This window comes from Copadichromis virginalis, linkage group LG9 (assembly GCF_057382275.1).
Source record: "Copadichromis virginalis isolate Kocher_CV1m ecotype Utaka linkage group LG9, C_Virginalis_male_GT1.1, whole genome shotgun sequence".
In the NCBI taxonomy this organism is placed as follows: domain Eukaryota; kingdom Metazoa; phylum Chordata; class Actinopteri; order Cichliformes; family Cichlidae; genus Copadichromis; species Copadichromis virginalis.
In genome coordinates this window covers 27,398,174-27,421,372 of record NC_140626.1, presented here as the reverse complement: position 1 = coordinate 27,421,372, position 23,199 = coordinate 27,398,174, and the positions used below count along the sequence as shown (strand labels likewise).

Genomic DNA, 23,199 nt, shown 5'->3' with positions numbered 1-23,199 from the left:
CACCTGGCAGTATGACCCATACTCTTTATCAGCCTTCAGTAGCCCGGTAGACTGGACCACTGCACCAAGGGAGATGGACTGCTTCACATTAATGCTTCTCATATGTGCAAATATGTAGGCACACATTACAAGAGCGCTGCAGTCAAGACACACATACAATACAAGTATGTGCAAACACAGCCTTGGATTGTGTGTAACCCACAATACAGTATATATACACACACTGCACTTTGCTCCCTTTGCTTGTTTAAGCTTCTTGCCGGGGGCTGCTCTGATGTACTGTGCATATTGTTAACGCTACTTCACAGGAGCTGCCCTCCTGTCGCCAAAACAAACAGCTTGGTGCCCTCCTTATCAAATAGGTAGCGACTGGATCTATCGATCATCACAAGAACCACACACAGCCGTAGAGAATTAATCCTCACTCTCCTGACAGGCTAGGCTGAGCCAAAGCTAGGAAGGACACAGTGCAACATCCAATAGTCCCCACCGCAAAGAAACTAGGACATAAAAAAAGAGTTCCCTCCTCCCCTCGCTGAACCTCACACCCAGCTCAAAGGCAAATTGCACTGTAAACAAACTGGCGAAGTTATGTGTGTGTGGGATTATGGATGCTGTGAAAAAGAGCAATGGTGGATTTGTAAAAAAAGAAAAAAAATTGCGAGGCCGCGCAAACACGCAACGCCGTGCAATCGAATGCACCGTACAGTCAACTGTTAAGACAGAGATGGAGCTGAGATGACATCTGCAAACTAAAAAGACAACTCGGCTTCAAGATAGACAGATGTGAGAGGCAAACAGGTGGAAAACATTTGAAAAAAAGAAACTTTCAGTAGAGAAGAGAGATGAACTGTCAAGTTTTATCAGCACCAGAGTAAACCAAGACCACACTGGGAGAAAAGAGGAGAGGAGAAGTGCTTGTTCCAGCTTGTCCTAGATTCTGAACTGCACATTTACTCCCTATTACTCTTCCTCCCCCTCCGCCTTTACTTTCCATATCAGATCAGCAATGTGTCCCTGAGGAGGGACCCATTTCTTTCAATGTGTGTGTGCCTGCAAGTGTTTAGAAATGTATGGCCATTCGTACATATGGTACGAGTTGTAAAACCATAAAATTAGGGGCTCGGGCTGTTTGCAGCGGCACAACGTGGCCGTTTTACCTGTGCTGTCCTGACGTCTGCCGGGCGATGACTGACCCAGAAACCCCCTAGAGGAACACTCTCAAGGAAGAGGCAATTAAAGGTTTGTAAAAGTGCAATTAAAAAACCCACTCTTGAAGAGCGCGAGGAACGAGTGCACAAGTTCAGAAACACACACACACAGAAGAACATGGATTTAAATGCTAACTTGAAATAAGTAGACGGATTACTGAATGTACTAGAACGGGATGTTTCTGGAATTCACCTAAGTTGAATCCGGGGAGTTTGCCATGTTTTTATGAGGAGGATTAAAGACCCAACTTGCACCTTCAGAGAGCGGTGTCCTCTGCTGAAATACTGTCATCCCTACTTCCAGGTTTGATTACAGACTGATTTATCGGACTGAGGAGGTTTTATTCACGCTCTGTAATATTTAGGCTTACAAGGATACAAGGACTAAAAGCACATTATTCGACCTCCAGCATGTATAAACCACATTTATTTACTTTGTAGTGTTTGCAGGGTTTAACGTTTAAAGGGATTTCCAGGAGGTTAAACTTTATGGCTGAATTTCAGCGCCATTAACTTCATATCGTATTTAGTTTTCATCCCTGCCAACGTTTGAAATCCAAAATTTGAACCACACTAACAACCAACCTTGTGCATTTCACAGTGCCCATGCGTGTTTTTGTCTTTTTTTCTGAGGCTTTGATTTTCTGACAAGAAAGCTCTGCATTGAATCATAAGATTTGCAGCTTCTGACTGACAATTTGTCTTTGAATGTACCATCAAGGAGAGTGCTGGCAATTGTCTGTCTCAAAGTGCAACAATAAAACAACTATGACAAGAAGATTAGGGTAACTACAACTTTTCTTCAGTATGCAGTTTCAGGTTTCACTTTTATACTATGAAAACAATTAACTGAAATAAACACCTTGTTGGAAGGTGAAAAACCTGAAGTCTGTAACTCTATGGCAGACTTTGGAAAACAACCATCCATCCATCCATGCATGCATCCATCCATGCATCCATCCATGCATCCATCCATCCATCCATCCATCCATCCATCCATCCATCCATCCCTTTTAGCTTCTTCAGGATACCAAGGCATTCCCAAGTGAGCTGAGTGTGTCCTGGATCTGTCCTGCAGTGTCCTTCTGGCAGCACATGCCCGAACATCCCACATAGGAGGTACCCAGAAGATATCCTAGTTCCTCCTGAGTAATTGAGCTCCTCAAATTATCTCTAAGATCGAACCCAGACAACTTATTTCCATCATGTGTATCAGCAAGCTCATTCTTTTGGCCACCAAAACAAAAAGGTACAGCATCAAAATCACAGAAGACGCCACACCAATCCATTTCCCTAGACCTCAAGATACTAAAACTCCTCCACATGGGTCAGCAACTCACTCCTGATCCATTCCTTTTCCAACTAAGAGCCATGGTTTCAGACTTGGAGGTGCAAATGTACGTCCCAACCCTTTCAAATTCAGCTGCAAAACACAAGCAAGCTGGAGGTCGTGGCTTGTTGAAGCCAAAAGACCCACGGGACTTGCAAAAAGTAGAGAAGAAATCCTGAGATAAACTGTCCTCCATGCTCCAAGTATAAGTGACAGCAGGCAGCCCTGTGTCCAACACACACCGGGACATATATGAAATATACATCTTATACATAATTTACCTTTTTATGTTCTATATAAATCGTCTACTGACGAACATAGTCTCACAGTTGGTGTTCTAGCTCTCTTGACCAGATTTCTGTTTTGAATACAGCAGAAGGAGCACATATGAGGAAAAGAAACTCAAGGCCAGCTCTTTCCATTTATCACTCCTGCCAATACAATCACGAGAAACACAAATGTTCAGCTGGTTCTGCTGGCTGTTCTGGTGGACATCAAGCACATGGTTGTTGTATTTTAAAAAACTAAAAACACAGCCAATGCAACTCTCTATGATGGCCAACAAACAGTGTAAGAGGAAACTTATTTCTTTACCTGCACTGAGGAAACTTGCTACCATCAAAGAAAGATCCTTCTCCCTGATAATTTGCCTGGCTTTCTGAGGTAGCAGTCAGACCAGATAAAAAAAAAAGGGAAATAAAGCTGAAAGTGAATCAATGTCAGAGAACACCGGCAAAGAAAAGCCCATCACTGAGCCTGAATGTGAGCACCCAAAAACTTTTCTTTTGTTGTTAAGCTTTATTGTTGAAAACTGTTTAGACGGCATTGTCAAAACCTTCGGGTACGATGTTTTTAAGAGCTTAGAGCCATGATTTCATGCAGACATGTTGTAGTGGCTTTCTGCCAAAAAGTAAAAAAAAGTGATTTTTAAAAAAAGAAATTCTGACAGGTGGTGTTTTTTTTAACCGCTTACTCTGGCTTCCTAATTTTGTTGACTCTAAATCACAAAAATTTGTGCCGCTCTGTAAAGCGCTGGGGCCGAAGGTGAAACAGGCAGCGTGTCACTGGCATCCCAATCTTACCCTGCAAATTTGGTGTCAAGTTAATTCCAATTAGGTTATGAACTTCATCTGACAGCAATCTGGAGGAGGGCACGGGTTACGTGCTTAGGTGAGGCATGACTGACAGGCGTACAGGGCGGGATCTTGCAACTAAGGCGACATCACTTAAAAAGTACACGGGAGCGTCACAATTTAAGCCATTCGCTGCCGTAGAGACACACGATGCAAATGAAGAGCCTCTTCCTTAAATGGATCAACTTATTACAGAAAATGAACACAGTACTCCACAATGACAAGCAACACAGGCCTTTGGAGGGGTTTTCGTATTTACATACCTCATTTACATAAGCATTCAAACCCTTCACTTAGTGAATGGTTAAAACATCTTTGGCAGCAATAACATCCTCAAGTTTTCTTGGGAGTGATACTACACACTTGGAACAGAAAGTTTCTCTCATTCTTCTTGGCAGAATCATTCAAGCCTGTCCCTGCTGAATGGGGAGTGTTGGTGCACAGCCAATTTCAGGTCTCTCTAGAAGTGCACCATTGAGTTCTGGTCCAGATTCTGACTGGCCGAATCAACAATATTTTCCGATGATGCTCCCGAGTTTCCGCATGGTTTTAGGCTGTTGGGTATTTAGAATGTAAACTTTTGCTTGGTTTTTATCTTTTTTTGCATCCATTTTTCCATCTGACTAGTCTCCCAGTCACTGTTACAGATTCCCACAGCATGATGCTGCCACTATTGAGCTGGTACTAATGAAGTGATGACAAGAGCATAGTTTTCGCCACACATGGAATCGCGGCGGAACAGTTAAATCCTTCTTTAATCAGAGCAGAGGATCTTGCTTCGCATGGTTTGAGAGCTGCCTTTTGGTAAACCCCAGCAGGTTTTCACATGCCTTTTAGTGTGGAATGGCTTCTGTCTGCCGACTCTACATGAAGGTCTGATTGGAGTAGTGCTATAAGGTTCTTGCACGCCAACAAAGGAACTCCGCCCATTAAGTCGGACGTCAATAGCCATTGCTGGGACTAAACTCTTCTTCAATTCCCAAACTCATACAAACACTGTGGTATCAAAAATGACCCAAATTCTTCTATCTTTAATAAAATAAAATGATCAGTGTGGCTGCTCTCTCAGTCAACAGAACACCTATGATGATTCATCCACAACACGAGGTTAGACATTAATGTGCTGCGTGGTTTTGATTACTCGCTATTAAAAATTCCTGATGCTCAGCTTTGTGTACCGATTCAAATCTCAGTTAGCCTCAGAGGGATTCTTTTCAGAAGCATTCAAATATTTGCTGTTTGGCAAACCACGAGTCCATAACCTATAGATACACCGTAAGATTTTGAAAAACTGAGTTTAAAGATGCGATGCACGTAAACGGTGCTAATAAGAAAGCAAGAGACGCTGACAGTAATCACAGATTATTTTTAGGCGCTTGTTTATAACAAATAAAACGAGATACAAGTGTTCTTGAGCAATTTGTGTGCTACAGAAATGTGCCTTGAAACAATATTGCCTCATAGGTCTATTTTTTTAACCTCCTGGCTTGAGTTTCAGTTTCTATGCACTAACAACTGTGCACCAGTGCACTCTAATCAAGTCAAGAAAGACCAAAATGGATCTATAACATTTCATTGCTATATTCACAGAGCTCCTCTGAGTCTGAACCCTGAACCTTCTTGCAACAGGTAACAGGTCTAATCGCTGCTCGATGCTGCTCGTGTAAAGTCTGTGTTTTCTGCATGCTTGCGTGGGTTTTCACCAGGTACTCCATCTTCCTCCCACAGTCCACAGAAATGACAGGTATATTGGCAAATCTAAATTTGTCATAGACATGAATGTGACTGTGAATGGTTGCCTGTATTTCTGTGCTACCCCTGAACAGACTGGCGACCTATCCAGGGTGTACTCCACCTATGACAACTGGGACACACTCCTACGCCCCTCCAGGATCCTAAACTGGATAAATGGAAGATGGATGGATGGAATTAGATATGAAGCTTATGTGCAAGTTAAGTAAAGAAGATCTGTAGTCACTCATCTGCCTGCATCCTGGATTCTTTGCTGCTAGTCTCTTCATTACATTACTACCACTTTCCCACGCTGCCAATCTCAGTACTGATGTCTTTACTCTAGTCCAATCATCTTCTTGCCTGCCTTCTTTGAGCCAATCAACTTCCACTCTGCGTGGTTTAAATCTGCGCTCTCTGTCATTTTCCTTCCACCTCATCCAGAAACTCAGAGCTCAATCCAAACCTCCACCTTCATCTTCACCACCACCAGTGTCCAGGGTCCTGTCCTAAATCCTATTTAGGGATTCCACTCTGACATGATAGGTCATTAGAGACTAATCACCAAATACATTTATTTCTCTATCTCAATGAATAATATTCAATTCTTCCAAATGATCTCGCCTCGCTGAAACAACAGCTGTTTTGTAGATTATTGTTGGTTCTCAGGATGTCGCACTCTTTCTCCATCTCTCATCCTTTGTGAAGACCTTCACGTCCTTACTTTATTCAGCAAAATAAGGAATGCATTCAATCTTTTTTACTATTTTGTAGCAGTTTCCCATAGAAACAGGCCTCTCAGGTACCAGATGTATGTGTTGTATAACTTTGTCTCTAACTAAACTGTGCGCTCTGTTGTTGGCTCAACTACTTTTACTCTTTTTGCTTGACAGAGTAACAGCCACATGAAAAGGGAGCATTGAGTGTAGGAAGAGAGCAAGAGAAATACCAAAAAGACAATAAGGACACTGGGTTGGTTGTCATCCGTCAGAGTCGTCCCTCAGCGCTGTCTTGTGTCTACTCAGTGCCTGCTCACGACATCCGTGCACAAGAACTAATCTCTCGTCCATGAGAGGGCCCTGGCCTTGATACCAGATCAGCTGAAGTGAAACACATCAGGCTGCTGACAAGCCACCGTTTCTCCCTGGGATAAAATGAAGCCATCACTCACCAGCACAAGCTAGCAAAATTACAAACTCACAACCTTCTTTCATCTTTACAGCACTTTCTTTTGCCTCTGCCTCTGGCTTTGTGTGATGCAAATGATAAAACATTTAAAGCAGCAGTGGTATAATCAAGCTTAAAAGCTTTTTTTTTTAGCTTGATTATACCACTGCGTCACATAAAACCAGCCTGACTAACTTTTAACCAATTCACCACATGTACAGATTGAATTGCACAAGAATATCTGTTTTATCGACATATGGCTTTGCAGAAACCGTCATTTAAAATTAAAAGTGCAGTGGGCTGGCCTGTGGCAGCACAGACAGCGAGTAATAGCTACGAAGTCTTTTACATTAAGCTGACTAATGATAGAAAGCGAGCTGGTTTCAATCCTTGCCACAGTGGGAGGGTTATTTCCAGTTTTATGTCAAATACAGGTGGCTGCTTGATTGGTGAATAATTGACGGAACAAAAAACACCGCCCCCGAACACAGAGAGTGCAGTCACAGTCCTGAATGGCAAGCAGCCTGATATCTGGCAAGACTTAAAGGGTTGTGTTGTGGTTTCAGTCTGTTCAAAAATCTGAGAAAAAAGCAACACAGTAAGGAATTACAAAAGAAAGAATGCAAGCAAGCTTTATTAATTCCACATAGGTTGTGTCGTGCTGGGTTTTGTCTACCCCTATTTGTGGAGCATACATGAAACCAAAGAGGGCATGCCTTCTCATATATTTGAGCAATGTTAGCAGCTCTGTCTGGATTTTTATTGGTTGTAGGAAAGAAACCCCAACCAAACTTAAACATGCTCCGCCACTCTGTGTTCCTCCGCCACTGCCTTGTTTGAGTTTTGGACGAAATGGATTCTGGGATATTGCATTTAGTCATTTCGAGCTGATTGGAGACCAAAACAGCCAATCAGATTTTTTGCATCCGAGTCTGTGATAGGCTGGTTTTAGTGCACAAATATAACGGTGTACTGAAAGAGTTGAGCACGCTTGGGCAGAAATGTTGAGAGCGCGAGCAACACATTGCGAGCAAGCGCAAATGCAAAAACTGAGTGAGGGGCTGCTTTTGTGTGTGTGTGTGTATGTATGGATAATAGCAAACACTGAAATACATTTTTTGCACGCAGCAATGAATTTTGTTCACTCAAATTTAGCTTTTCTTCGCTCAAAATAAATTTCTCCTCAAAATGCAACACTTGCAGCTGCAATTTTTTTTTTTTTTTCGTGCGCTCAGAATAGTGGCACAAAAATAACGCCATAAAAATTCTCTAGTTTCAAGATTCACTGTGTTGTTCTTACTGAAAGTTCCTATATCTTACTGAAATGTTGCTCTGTAGCTTATTGTGTCTTATTTTAAGTGCAATGAGATCATTTTGACTAGAAATAAGACAAATATACTTGGTAGCCTTTGAGTTTTTGCAGTGTATACTGGAATGCAATAGCATTGCTTTACTCCTTTGTCCAAAAATGGATCAGCTACTTGCGGATACTGAATTTTAATTATAGAAGTGGCACTGTGGTTGGCACTTTTGCCTCGCAGCGGGAAGGTCCTGGGCTCAAAACCTGGCTGGGGCCTTTTTGTGTGGAATTTGCATTATTTCCATATGTCTGTGTGGGTCTTCTCCAGATACTACAGCCTCCTCTCGCAGTCTGAAGACATGCATGTTGGGCTAAATTGACTGTAGGTTTGTGAATGCGAGGCCGTCTGTTGTCTGTCACTCTGTGTTTTAGCCCTGCGACAGTTTGGGGACCTGAGCAGAGAAGAAAACTACTAGACATAGTTTCCACGCATTAAAAAATTTGAAGTTACATTAAAAAGAGAGCTGAGGAGGCTTACATTATTAAACAGCTGGTGTTTTTTTGAACACACCTCTAACTGGGGCTCCTTTAGATGCCACTGCAAATCCTCTGCTAGCTCATGGGCGAGTGGGGTAAAGTGTGTGAGCCCTCGCTGACCCTCTAACAGCCTGTGGCCCCAAGCAGTTGCCTGATGTGGTTGTTGTTCACAAGCTGCTGTTATGAAAAAAACAATCCTGGAAGCCATCCTTGATTTGAATTTGCATTGAATTTTCTTCCTTTGCCAATTTCCCACCTCTCCCCCAAGCAGTTTTGGCACAGTGCTTAACAAACAGACACACAAGCAGACAAAACAGCATTTCAGGAAGCAAAATTCATGTCTGCAAAAAAGGACCAAATGATTCGGAAAATTAAGAATTCCTGCGTTGTCATTTGTGAGGTATGAAGTTATTATTTTTTAAGTGCATACATGCCATTTGGGAATGGAATACGAGACATGCACTGTAGCAGTATCTAAAGGTTTTGGGGGCATATCTGTGACACCATCAACTGTGCAAGGCTTCTACAGTGTGCTTCCATCCATAGAGAAGCAGATGAAAAGCAGGGGTGTAGGTATGTGTATGCACTAAACATTAGGATATACTGTATGAACAGGAGAGGAAATCTATAGATTTTATGTTTTGCTTTTGAAAAATTAAAAAGAACTTCATGTTTAACACTTATATGTATCCAACTGATCAAATGTTTGGCTTTTCATTCAGCCATGTAAGATGTGAAAAAGAAGGAAAATGACTACAAGAGCTACGAGACTAATAAATGGGTGTACATGACAAGAGAGGTCTTTAAATCACCACAGATCTTAAGTAATTAACTCATCGCTATCATTAAGCTACGATCACTGATATGAAACAAGCCAGTATGTTACATAAAAGCTCATTGTAAATGCTTGGTTAAATCATATAGTCATAATTTGTCTCTCGTAATAAAGACAGATAGCGATCACGAGGCAACAGTGAAACAAAGACAGAAGGAAGCTGCTAGGTTGGCTCCAGCAGCAGTTTTATTCCCCCTGTATTGACAGGGGATTAATTTCTTCTTATCTGTATGTCCGTGATAACACTTCCAGGTGTGTGCCAATAACATCTGCCATGTGTCTGAATATAATCCAAATCAGGTATATCTGATGGCTGTGATGCACGAGTGTACAAACACAGTGCCCAGGAGGAGGGCGGCGGAGAAGATCTTAAACAACATGGAAAAGTGGGCTTTTTATTAAATTGCAGGGAAGTGACATTAGTGTGACAGCAAGGCGGCAAGTGAGAGAAAATGTTCATGCACTGACTTCAAAAGAGAATATCCAAACAAGAACATACCTAGCAGTACGAAAAGGTTAGTTCACTTAAAAATATGTGTAAAGAGAATGTTTATATATAGTGTGTGAAAAAGTGGATACATAAATTTTTTAAAAAGGATTTATATTCAGTTTTAAGCTGTTAAGTCAGTAACAGCAACATGTTAATTCTTTAACAGTTTGGAAATCTAATTTGTTGACTTAAGTCCTTTTCACATCGAAATGGCATGAATGCACTGACATCTGTGGTCATCAGTTAACACGAGCAGGCGTTAACGGTTGATCCTGTTAAAGACTGCAAAATGGTCCTGACCGAACGCTGCCACGCACGTTATCCGTCTCATCATCCTTGGAGATTTCACACTTCTGACAGATTTCAGCTTGCTCTTTCTATGAATGGGTCTCAGCACTGTTTGGTGGCATGAGCCCTTTTAATGCAAGTATGTAATCAGCCAATCAAACTGGTTTCTTCAACATGACAGTGAGTTCAGCCTCCGTAGTCACCAGATCTCAATCCCCTAGAGCACCTTTGGGACGTGATGGGAGATTGGCATCTTTTTTTATTTTTCCCACAGAGAGTTAAGGCAGAATTCTGAAAGCAAAAGGATGAGCAGCTCCATAGTATAATGGTTAACACATTCACCTAATATATGAAAGATCACTGCTTTGAGACTGGGAGGACACACAAATCCCTGGGAGAGTTGTGTCAGGGAGGGTATCTGGCATAAAAACCCACAAAATCAACCTTTGGATCCATCTGCTGTGGTGACCCCGTTTGAATCAGGGAGCAGCTGAAAGAGGCTTGAAGGCAAAAAGGGGTCCAAAAGTGGCTCCAATATATTTGTGAATTCTTAATTTACAAATAAAACTGCGTTTTCAGACGACACTTGGCTGCAGGAGGTAGTTTCTGATTAAAAGCTGCAAACTAGAAGCTTCTAGCTAACCGCTGTTAGCTTTGACTACATTCAGCTGAGCTACGAGAGGGTTTTCTTTTTTTACCACTTCATAATTCTGATACTATTGACAGCCACAGGGGAAAAAAACAACAAATTTTGTTTTTATAAAAAAATAAGGCCCCAGGAAAAAAAAACATTCTCTAAACCAGGTACTGAATGATACATGAAAAAACCCTTCTGTAAAAATAAACACCCTCCAAAATAGGGCTGCACGATTTTGCATAAAATGAGAATCACGATTTTTTGGCTTAGAATTGAGATCACGATTCTCTCACAATTTTCTTTTCCAGTATAAATATTTATTGCACTTATTAACTGCACATCAACTTCGTAACAGTTGAGACTGAACATAAAAACAATAAATGTCTCACATTTTGTCCTTGCCGCAAAATGTTGTACTGCTTGAAATTTCGTCTCCACCGTTGCTCGACGCTGCGTGTACAGAGCAGGTAGTGCAACAATAGAAAAATCATTGCAGGATGGCACTGTGTAGCGTTTGTCTAGGGTGTTGATCATTTTCCTAAATCCCTCGTTTTGCACAGTGTTGATGGGAGCCATATCTTTGGTCAGGTGATAAGTAATAGCCTCCGTAATTTCTTTGTGCCTGCGGGAGTTCGACGGGTATAGGGAAGCGCTGTATAAGGTTCCCGTTATTGATGTTTGGGTGGTTGACCGGGACGGATTTTCTCCTGTCACTTTCTCCTCATCCCTGACGTGCTCTCCGTTGTTTTTTCCCTGCCAATTTTAGCAGCCAGCTTCTGTACCACGTGGTATAAGGCTCCGCCCTTGTCATTTGTTGAGCAGGAAGAGTGAGCGCTTGTTTTCATGCAGATTACGTCCCGGATCAAAATGTGGTACAATCGTCATCGTCTTTTTTCTTTTCTTTTTTTAAATCGTTGGATTTTAAATCATTTGGAAATGAGATCACACATAAGTATGAATTGAGATCGCGATTTTCTAACGATTAATCGTGCAGCCCTACTCCAAAATGCAGATAAATATAAACAAGAATAAAAATGGAAAGTAAACTTACTCCTCTGGAGTGGAGATATCTGACTCAGAGTATGAGAAAAACTTATTTAAAAAAACAAAAACAAACTTCTTTTGCAATTGCAGACATTTATCACATGGTCGATTCAATATGATAACAATAATACATTTTTTTATTTTATAAATATTGTTACAAATATTGTGTTCAATTATTCAAAGGAAGTATTATGTCACCCATGGACTAAATTGCATTAATTTCTAGGAGACAAAGCGCAGTTTAAAAGAAGAAAAAACAGTACTTGGATGAACTATCTCACCTTAAGTGTCTCAACATGTCCTCTGCTAAGGATTAACAGCAACATTGTGGCCTATGCACTAATTGATTACCGTCTCAAATAACTTTCCCGCCACTCTTCATAGAGCAATCTGTTTACACTGGCTCTCACAGGTAAAGCGCGTGATGTGAGCTGAACTCTAATCGATTGCAAGCTGCCTGATGCAAATAGTAAATCTTTATTGAGTGACACACCATTTCTTTTCGGGGTCCCGCTGTCTCAGAGGGATCTCGTTGTCCTTTGCCCCAGTTTTGAGTATCAATAAACACCAGCGCTGTGGTAGTAATTACTTTATGATAGCCTCTTGCTGTCAGAAAAGTTAACTGCTGTCCCCGGGGATCTGGCACCACATGAGAGATGGACAGTAGGAGGAGGAGGGCTTATTGAAAGTGTCTCATACGCACACACAGACACACACACACTCACAATGTGCACATATCCACCCACCAAGAAAAAGAAAAAGAAAAAGGCAAACGCACATATTACCCGCCTCCACGCAAACCCACAAATACACACACCAGTGCTCTCCAGATGGATGGCAACTTTGATAATGGCTGAAATGAAGAAGTGGATCGCTGGAGTCTGTCCTCTTTTTCGACAGTTATGACTTAAAACTCCTCCGAGAAGTGAATCATACCGAAGACCGGAGATGGACAATCAACACGGGACAGAGCGGACGAGAACACAGGGGCCACGCACACCTCAATAGATCTCCACTTCACTCAGTGCAGCTAATTGAAACAGAAGTTTCAAAGTGCACACTGAAGTATTTTTTTAAACCTTTTTTCCCTTTTGCTCAAACACGCGTAACTCAGTTCTTTCAAAAAGGAGGGAAAAAAGACAGATCTGAGTTAAACCGTTCTGATGTTGAAAGGAAATTTGCTTCACAGAACATTTGCAGAAAGTAAATGAAAAAGAAAGAAAAAAATCATTTCACATATTTCACCAATTCCATATTAAATCACCCTGTTATTCACAAGGCTATGCTTTGAGGAGACTAGAAACATTGCCTGCAGTGATGTTAATTACTTATCTAGTTAAAGCGAAGTGTAAAGTGCAACAGCCTCACAACTAATCATGGCTGTTGATAATCTTTGCCACAGTACGTATATTGAAGTCTGTCTCTATTAGCACAGATATCCTAACCTCCCCTGCAAAATAATGGTTTAAACGCAACCTGCTTGCTACAAAGTTTCCACTTTAACAAGCTGAGCTAATGGCAGCTTTCCGCAGATATACCATCATTTTCATGATGGTATATCTGCGAAAAAAACCACCCAAAACAAAAAAACAGCTACATTTTTACAGCTAGTACTACTCAGCTCATATGGTGTATTACCATCTGCCTGCTTGGATCCTATAGTCGGCTTGCATCCTGCACAGACTAACACTTTGCCAAAAGTGACTGCTGAAATCACTGCCTTGCTTTTTTTTTTCTCCAATTGTTGTAATTAACACTGAAGCTAATCTGATGTCGGGCTGCCGGTGACAACCCCTAATGAAACACGTTGTGTCGGTTACTTCCTCCCACTAATCAGAAACAAGACAGACCTATTAAAGCTCGAGCCTTTGTTCTCTAACGTCTCAGATGTGTGGCTGTCACTCCTCTTAAAGCTTTGAGTCTGCAGTCAGGTTTTTCCTCTGTGCTTGTCGGCGCTCATTTAAAACCCTTCAGGAACATTTAAGCGCTGGCTTCAAAGTGTGAGGAGAACAACTTGTACCACTGTTAGCGCCTGGAAGAAAGACGGATATTAATAATCAGAAATAAGGAAGAGGTGGTGAGATCAAAAAGGCTAACCTCAGTGATTATTGCAGCGTGTGGCGTGTGATTGGTGGTAGCAACAGACCACCCAGAGACGCAGATGAACCCAGCGTGATGGGAGGCCGCCGCAGCTTAGCCGGGCGCTAACTCTGAAGCCCTTTAAAAACAGCTTTTTCCCCTCTGAGGCAGAGAGCGGCACCATAAACAAACTTTAACTGCTGCATCTGTATCTGAATCGCTTTGCTGTGGTGCGATGCCATCCTGCATGTCTCCTCTCTAACACGCATACTTCTCTTGGACAACATAAACAACTCGTCAATTAGCAGGCTGCTTGTACAAACATTTACAGCGTTTAATTCGCCAGGGGTGTGGCTGACTGAGACCGTGTGGTGCAGCGACTTAAGCAAATGGGAATAGCTGGAATTACGGATAAAGAGCCGCAGTTTGCTGCTTCTTTGTGAGGCTGTAAATGAACTTGTGTGCATGTGTGTCTGTTTGCGTTTCTGTGCATGTGAGCGTGGTGGATGAAATTAGTCGTAAACTGCTGATCGCTTTGGATTGGAAGTTCATTAGTACATCTGACGCCTTGATGTCTGATAAAGGCGAGGAGGACGGGATGGTAAACACGAGAGTTGACCGAGATAGGGCTCCTATAACTTTTCCAGGACATCGAGAAAGGAAGAGAAAGAGCAACAGCCAAACAGAAAGAAGGACTGACTTGAAGCGAGGAGGACAATAACCCGCAGCTGCAGAAGGACAGTTGGAGCAGGAAAACAGGAACATCCAGAGGCTGAGAGAGCTGGAAAGAGACCATAAGTCTCTTCCCTCTTATGCACTCACCATCAGTGGAGCAGCCAGTGGATCCGTCGCTGGAACAGTAGCGCATCTCGATCCTCTGTCTGCCCACTTCTAGCAGGCTCGGGTCTGGGATGCGAGCTTTGCAAGTGTAGCGGAAACGCTGCTCATAGTGGCCGCCGTTGTCGGAGATGTTGACAGGCGTCCACGGGGTCCAGGGTGTGGTCTTTTTAAGGTCGGGACATGGCAGAGTGTTGCAAGACTGGTACTCCTGCAGGCACAGAAACACTGCATTTTAACCCACAGTTTTATTTCACGAGAGAGAATCACAAATAGGGCTGAACGATATATCGCATTTGCGATAATATCGCGACATGATCAAGTGCAATTTTCTAACCGCAAAGGCTGCGATTATACTGCGATTATAAGGCTGTCCAAATTACTACCATATCCCAGAATTCATAGCGCGGCCCAGCCAAACTCCAGTTTCCAGCAATGGCGGCCGCTACTAAGTTTTAAAATTACTCATACTAATCTTTCTGGGTCACAAAATAAACTTTTAACATATTTTCAGGCGAGAAAGTAGTTGTGTAAACATCAAATATCTGCTCGGTTTATCAAGATATCCCATATTTGCAAAAGTGCTTCGACGTTTTCAGAGGCGTCTGCTACCCACCAGCTCGACAGCTAGCCGGGAGCTCGAGGATTACTGATGCGGCCGAGAACGGCACAACTCCCGGCACATCATTTTCAGATCACCGCGGAGTTTCGCTGCTCGGGTTAAACGTAATATATAAGTCACTTAGACAACCTAAAAATGTTATTGTTGGGCTTTTTTCAGTGTTTTGTTTGTTCGTGAGTAAATCGGTTTGGCTGAGATTAAAGTTATTAGATTAGATAAAATAAAACTTTATTAATCCCCCGGGTGGGTTCCTCCTTGGTTTTCACACAGCTGACTAAACGTCAAACAGAAAACTTATTAAACAGAAGTATGAGACAGTCGAGAATTTACACCAGTGTCTGGTTATATTTTAGATAGCAAGAAGCAGACGGCCGAGTTTATTAAACTCCACCGAGACAGCGGTGACGCTAATCAGAAGGCTAGACCGTCCAATTTCACGCCTTTAAACTTTAAAGGCGTGTTTGTGTGTGTGTTTATACAATTGCTATTATGTTTGCACTTTATGTGTAATGTTACTGACTGCAGAGATCAGTAAGATGTGTGTATTTTTTATTTATTAGTTTTATTTATTTAATATTATTTTTTAATTGAATGACTGTCTAGTAGTTCACAGATGTCGAAAAACTGAGTGTGGTAAAGCCACTGATTTTTTTTATGTATATTTCTGCAATCTGCACATTGTACTGACTTTCATTTTAATGTTTACACCAGGGTTCCTTGTCAGCACTTTATGCTCAGATGTTTGTAAGCTAAAAATAAACTATTGTGTATGTTCAAATATACTGTTGTGATTGAAGAAGTTAAATAAAAATGTCAGTCATCAATTCATGCATCACCTCATGTCATCATAACAGAGGTCTGTCTTCCAGGAAAGAACAGTTTAAAATTAATGTAATATAGTATTGGCCATACTATATGATGTATTGCTTGTCTTTGTTTAATAATACAGAAGACAAAGACCTTAAAAAATAATCGCATATCGCATCGCAATCGCAATATTGGGGCAAAAAAATCGCAATTAGATTATTTTCCATAATCGTTCAGCCCTAATCACAAATGACCGAGGCGATAATTAGCACAACAGGCTCCGACAAAAACCTTCTGTTGTGTTTTCCAAACATAATAATGACCCGGACAATGCCTTCTGAAACCCTCAGCAGTCGCTCATGTGAAATTAAATAAACTATAAAGGGGTGAGAAAAAAAACCAACGGCTTTCATCATCGCTCATCCTTGAAAGCCTCTTGATTCTGGTTCTGGCAGGTTTACAGTACGGCATGTTACCAGAACGAGTGCCACTCATTCCCAAAAATACCCTTTACAAACCAACCAGGCCTGGTTTGCCTGGCTCTAATATAGCGTGCCATTATGCCTGCATGCACTGGCTATGGATATGCTCCCATTAGACCACTTGCCGAACATGGAAAGAGGCAAACAATCCAAGCAGAAAAGGTCATTGTTGATCAAATTTAATCTATAACCACAGGGAAAAGATGGAGAGAAGGAGCGCTGAAGCCAAGGACAGCAAGAGGCTGACACAGAAAGAGGAGAAGAATACAGTAATAATGGCAACTCTTCCTCCAATCTGCATTTGGCTTTGAAAGCCAGGCGGTAAAAATGAATAACACGCCATTAAAGCCATAACAATATGATATGTGGGACCTACTCAGGAGTGCCATATGTGTGTGTATATACACTCAACAAAAATATAAACGCAACACTTTTGTTTTTGCTCCCATTCCCCATGGGATGGACGTAGAGACCTAAAATTCATTCCAGATACACAATATAACCATCCCTCCCAAACAGTGGTCACAAATCAGTCCAAATGTGTGGTAGTGGGCACATCTGCTATATTGAGATAATCCATCCCACCTCACAGGTGTGCCACATCAGGATGCTGATCTGACATCATGAGTAGTGCACAGGTGTACCTCAGACTGCCCACAACAAAAGGCCACCCTGGAATGTGCAGTTTTTTGCGCTATTGGGGGTCTGGGGACCCAGAACCGGTCAGTATCTGGTGTGACCACCATTTGCCTGCAACACATCGTCGCATGGAGTCTATCAGATTGTCAATTGTGGCCTGTGGAATGTTGGTCCACTCCACTTCAATGGCTGTGCGAGGTTGTTGGATATTCATGGGAACTGGTACACGCTGTCGTATACGCCGGTCAAGCACATCCCAAACATGCTCAATGGGTGACATGTCCGGTGAGTATGCTGGCCATGCAAGAACTGGGACATTCTCAACTGCCATCTGCCCTGAACAATGTGAACCATGATTCATCCGTGAAGCGCACACCTCTCCAACGTGCCAGACGCCATCGAATGTGAGCATTTGCCCACACAAGTCTGTTACGGCGACGAGCTGGAGTCAGGTCAAGACCCCGATGAGGACGACGGGCATGCAGTTGAGCGTCCCTGAGACGGTTTCTGACAGTTTGTGCAGAAATTGTTTGGTTGTGCAAACCAATTGTTCCAGCAGCTGTCTGGGTGGCTGGTCTCAGACGATCTTGGAGGTGAACCTGCTGGATGTGGAGGTCCTGGGCTGGTGTGGTTACACGAGGTCTGCGGTTGTGAGGCCGGTTGGATGTGCTGCCATATTCTCTGAAACGCCTGTGGAGACGGCTTATGGTTGAGAAATGAACATTCAATGCACGGGCGACAGATCTGGTTGACATTCCTGCTGTCAGCATGCCAATTGCATGCTCCCTCATTTCTTGTGGCATCTGTGGCATTTTGCTGTGAGACAAAACTGCACATTCCAGGGTGGCCTTTTGTTGTGGGCAGTCTGAGGTACACCTGTGCACTACTCATGATGCCAGATCAGCATCCTGATGTGGCACACCTGTGAGGTGGGATGGATTATCTCAATATGGCAGATGTGCCCACTACCACACATTTGGACTGATTTGTGACCACTGTTTGGGAGGGATGGTTATATTGTGTATCTGGAATGAATTTTAGGTCTCTACGTCCATCCCATGGGGAATGGGAGCAGTAACAAAGGTGTTGCGTTTATATTTTTGTTGAGTGTATATATATATATATATATATATATATATATATATATATATATATACACACACACACACATATATATATCCAGCACTCTCCTCAGCCAACTTGGACAGCTGGCTGGAAAAGAAATATTCTTATTCTGTGGTGCTATATTTGGTGATAAGATTCAATATGATAATAGATGGGTAATAGGAAGTCCGGCCCCGTTTTGTTCCCAGCTAAAGAGTAAGAAGGCGGAGGGAGAGATACGTCTGAGGAAAATGACACTGTAGAAGAGAAGGTGAGATGGCTGCCATTTTCCTCGCTGCTTGTTTATTTATGCTGAATAGGACTTGACTGACTGCCAGACCTTGACAAAATAAGATAAGAGTTCCTTTCTGCACATCCGTCAGCCTGTCACATAGGATACGCTGACAGGTCAGCTGAGGAGAAGAGCTCTATACATTATACAGTATGCAGGCATATTTTTCACCATCTCACTTCCTTTTTTATCCGCTGTCATGGTCTTACTTTGCATCCATCCATCTATCTTTATATTCCCCCAACTCCACCCCCCTGCGTTCTTCTCACACAGCTTATAACTCGCTTTGTGACACATCTGTCCCCCTCTCTCTCTCTCTCGCTCTCTGTTTCTTATTTTTTTCCTTCTGTATCTGTTTCATCTCCTTCTCCTCTCCCTATGCACCACTGTTTCTATCTCCTGCTTCCTCTCGCTCCCTCTGTCTCACTTCCCCAGGGTACCAAGGTTAAAAACACAGCGAGGATTTAGATTCTGTTAGGGCCCGGTGATGAATGAGGGTGTCACCTCCACCGCACTTCCCGCCTCTCTCCATCCAGTGCAGTAATCATCTTCAGACATTAATATTTAACATTGTCACGCATCACAGACCAGCCCACAATCTGTGATTATCAGCCAATAACAAAAGGGAAGGAAGAAAAAAAGTCCACGTCAGCTTCTCGCCATCGCCTACGGCGACACAAATGCAACACATGGCATGAATGGGGGGTTGGGGGGGACGGAGGAAAGGCAAACAGTCTGTGGGTGTTTGTTGTGAGAGTGGTTGATGGTGGCCAAACACAGTAAATATTTAATGAGGCTTGTCTGGTAAGCGTTTCTCCCTATACTCTGGGGATTAGTATCAGTGCAGTGGGCTAAGGAGATAATTACTGGGTTTAAAGCTAAACCTCATTCAAGGTCTCTAAAGGAATCTACAACAACTACAGCTGAAGTTTACATATCTTACAGCTAGTGGTTTTATTTATATATATATATATATATATATATATATATATATATATATATTAGGGGTGCAACGATATTCGTATCGATATTGAACCGTTCGATACAGTGCTTTCGGTTCGGTACGCATATGTATCGAACAATACAAAATTTGTAATTTATTTTTATCAATTTTCCTTCTGACGATGCTGTCTGTGTTGAGCGCTCAGTGAATCTGTGTTCGACTACTCCGCCTAGGCTGCACTGTCGAGCGCAGATCCACTGAGCGCTCAACACAGACAGCATAGTCAGAAGGAAGAGCGCAGGGCAAGCTAGCGAGACAGAAGTTAAGCTCTCCTTGCAAGATGGACCTCCCCCACTCTCATTCAGATCTGGCGTTTGGAATTATTTTGGTTTTCATGTGACGTATGACCCTGAAGGTAAGCGAGTCATGGACTAAAGTAAAACAGTATGTTGGATGTGCCATGCAATGCTCAATTACATTGGTGTGAACTAGTGTGTTAGCGCAGTTAGCTCGTTAACGTGTTGGCCGTCTAGTCCCATGCACGGAGATTTGCCGTGTTGTGGCGTTAAGGTCATTTCAACGAGATTAACCTGAAAGCACTAGTGGGAACACGACGAATATGACTGCACATTTACGCCGACATCATCCTAGTGCAAAGACCAAAACAACAAGCATGCTACAAACTTTAGCCGAGTCATTTAGACAGCTGTTAGCACATGATTCTCCTTATGCTGCTGAGAATATAGCCCAGAAGAAGCGGATAGTATAGCTTTTATTTTGGAAAGAGACATTTCTCTGTAATAAACTCTCTTTTCCAAAGATGAGTGATTCCTCAATCAGATACAGGGCTTGCAATATCGCTAGCCCGACGTCCCGGAGCTAGCGATTTTTTTCAGTCGGGCTACCAAAATCTATCTCTTCCCTGCCCGTCGGGCTATTGTAGGAAGGAAAAATATATGTCAATGCTTTTGCATTCTTTCAGAAATGTAGCTGGGTAATTATGTCATTGGCATCTGTGAGCCACTGTCAATGTGACATATTGAAATCGTGTTTGAATTTGCGCTTGTTTTTTTGCTTTCACTTTGCAATCGTGCGAACTGTGTATAGAGAGCGACAGTACTGATCTGTGAGTGATGATAATTTGTGCACCAATTCCTCTGACATCGTCTTATTAATCGTTAGCTTACTATGCAAACATGACAAGTGAAATCTCCCGCAGCTTACACATGTGAGAGGTTGATCGCGCAGAGAATCGCTGAGCTTATGTGAGTGCGTGTGTAAAAGCATTTCAGTTCTGCTGAGCCAAATAAGACAGGTCAGGGTGAAGAAGTGACAGCCAAAGAAAAGCTTACCACAAAACGGAGAAGTTATGACAAATCAGACTATAAGGCAAAAAGAAAGTGCAGCTTTATGGTTTCATGGACAAAAGAATTTCTGTGGCTGCAATATGATGAGCTAAATAACCAGGGCTGCACATAAGTGGTCCGCAGGTGTGCATTCGCTGTCAAAATAAAAAACACGCACAAGGGTTAGGGTTAAATTTAAAAACTGTACTTTTGAGTTAAAATATATATTTATAATTTTAATAAATGACAAATTAAAAATGCATGAACATTTTTTGTATCGAAAAAATATCGAACCGTGACACCAAAGTATCGAACCGAACCGAACCGTGAATTTTGTGTATCGTTGCACCCCTAATATATATATATATATATATATGCGTATATATATATCTGTATATGCATAGCAATTTTTAAAGTGGTCTTGAGAAATGGTTGTCCAGCCTTTCTGAAGGGCTTTCAAAGGATTTCAGAGGATTTCTGTTTGTTGAGCTACTTAAAAGTGACCTAACTCTAGGGATGGAGACACGACAGCCAACTTAACCAAGAACCAATTTTAAATTGTATCTTTGTTACTAGTAGCCTGGTGCAAAAATACATAATTTGTTGCAAATTGTTGTTGTTTTTTTTAGCAGAATCTCCAAAAAATGCCAAAGACAGCACAGTTTAACAAGCATAACATTGTATTTATGCAACAAAAATGTGTTTCTCAGCTTTTCAGCACAGAGTGCCCTTAAAAATTGATGAAAACTGGAGAAGTGGAGGAGAAAAGAAGAAGTGACGGACTTAAAAAAGTATCTGGAGCAGATGAACTGTACCTGAAAGTCAAGAAACAAAAGCTATCCACATCAAGAAGCCATTCTGATTAGCCATGGATTGGCCTCCACATGTGGGATCTTCAGTGTGGCAGCCAACATCCAAAGAATTTGAATGTCCATCAGGAAATGTGGAGAGCTATTCCTGAAGACTACTACAAGAAATTACAGAAAAGCTCATCTAGAGTTCAAGTGTTGAAGAATAAAGGTGGCCATGCCAAATATTTACTGTCAAGCTCACTGGAGCAAAAACGCTGGTTTATAATGTATTTCTATGTACTTTTGCACACGGTTCAATAAATCACTGCATCTTTCCATTTCTGCAATCTAAATATCTGGGTGCTGAAATGAGGGGTGTCGCGAGACTTTTAATAGTGCTCTCTCTCTCTCTCTCTACATATATATATATGTCTATAAGTATACACTGAATGAATTGGCATGACATTATGTCCTAGTATTTATCAATAAGGTGAATCTTTTTGTGGAGTCAGACTAATTAAATGACAGGTTCTTAATAAAACCCCACGAATGTATCTGTATTAGCTCCAGAGATAAAGATGAGAGGTCACAAATTGTTTGTCTCTTTAGGCTTCTAAAAACATGCTAATTAAAACACTCTGAAAAAGGGATTGTGAAGTTAGACTTTATGAATTATATACACCATGTCTTTGATATGTGGTGACAGTTAGACATGACTTTATTTTAAGGGTCACAAGAAAAAAAATTACCCATAAGTTGTATGGGATTTTCAGTGGAATAGAGATAATACAATTTTTAAATCAGTGCATGAATCAATTTATTATTAATTTAGATATAGTGGCTTATTTATTTAGGAGTACATCTAATGGCTCTACTACAGAGGAAAAACAAAACAAAAGGGTTTAGTTTGACTTTTTAGGCTCAAGAGATTTCAAGCTAGCTCAGTGTGTCATTTATTTACATGTGGCATTGCCGGCATGTGTTAGAGATATTGGTCTGAAGAAAATCTGCACGCTAAGTCAGTTTTATTTATACAGGTGATAATGACAAATCACACATTTGTCTAAAGGGGATTTTACAATCTGTTCAGCTCACTGTCTATCCTAGGCTAAACTGAACAATCAATAAATGGCCTGTATTTATATAGCACTTTTACTAGTCCCTAAGGACCCAAAGCGCTTTACATATCCAGTCATCCACCCATTCACACACTGGTGATGGCAAGCTACATTGTAGCCACAGCCACCCTGGGGCGCACTGACAGAGGCGAGGCTGCCGTACACTGGCGCCACCGGGCCCTCTGACCACCACCAGTAGGCAACGGGTGAAGTGTCTTGCCCAAGGACACAACGACCGAGACTGTCCGAGCCGGGGCTCGAACCGGCAACCTTCCGATTACAAGGCGAACGCCCAACTCTTGAGCCACGATCGCCCCAATCAATACACAGCAACAAGCATTTTTTCAATCATAGACTGTACATACATGTCTGTGGACTTCTTCTCGAGGTAGCCACACACTAATGCACAATTATTTTCAGCTTTACCCTGAACGGG

At 42.0% G+C, this 23,199-nt stretch overlaps 1 protein-coding gene across 4 annotated transcripts in view; it reads right to left on the bottom strand.

The window, feature by feature from the left end:
* Positions 1-23,199, bottom strand: part of sema5a (sema domain, seven thrombospondin repeats (type 1 and type 1-like), transmembrane domain (TM) and short cytoplasmic domain, (semaphorin) 5A) — a 160,662-nt gene that overhangs the window by 21,278 nt on the left and 116,185 nt on the right. For all 4 annotated transcript variants that reach the window (XR_014922272.1, XR_014922273.1, XM_085468540.1 and 1 more), the window contains exon 16: positions 14,605-14,830. Coding sequence is in view for 2 of the 4 variants with exons in the window: in XM_085468540.1 (XP_085324666.1) it covers positions 14,605-14,830 (226 nt within the window). In the remaining 2 variants the exon portion in view is untranslated. The remainder of the gene's footprint in view (positions 1-14,604; positions 14,831-23,199) is intronic.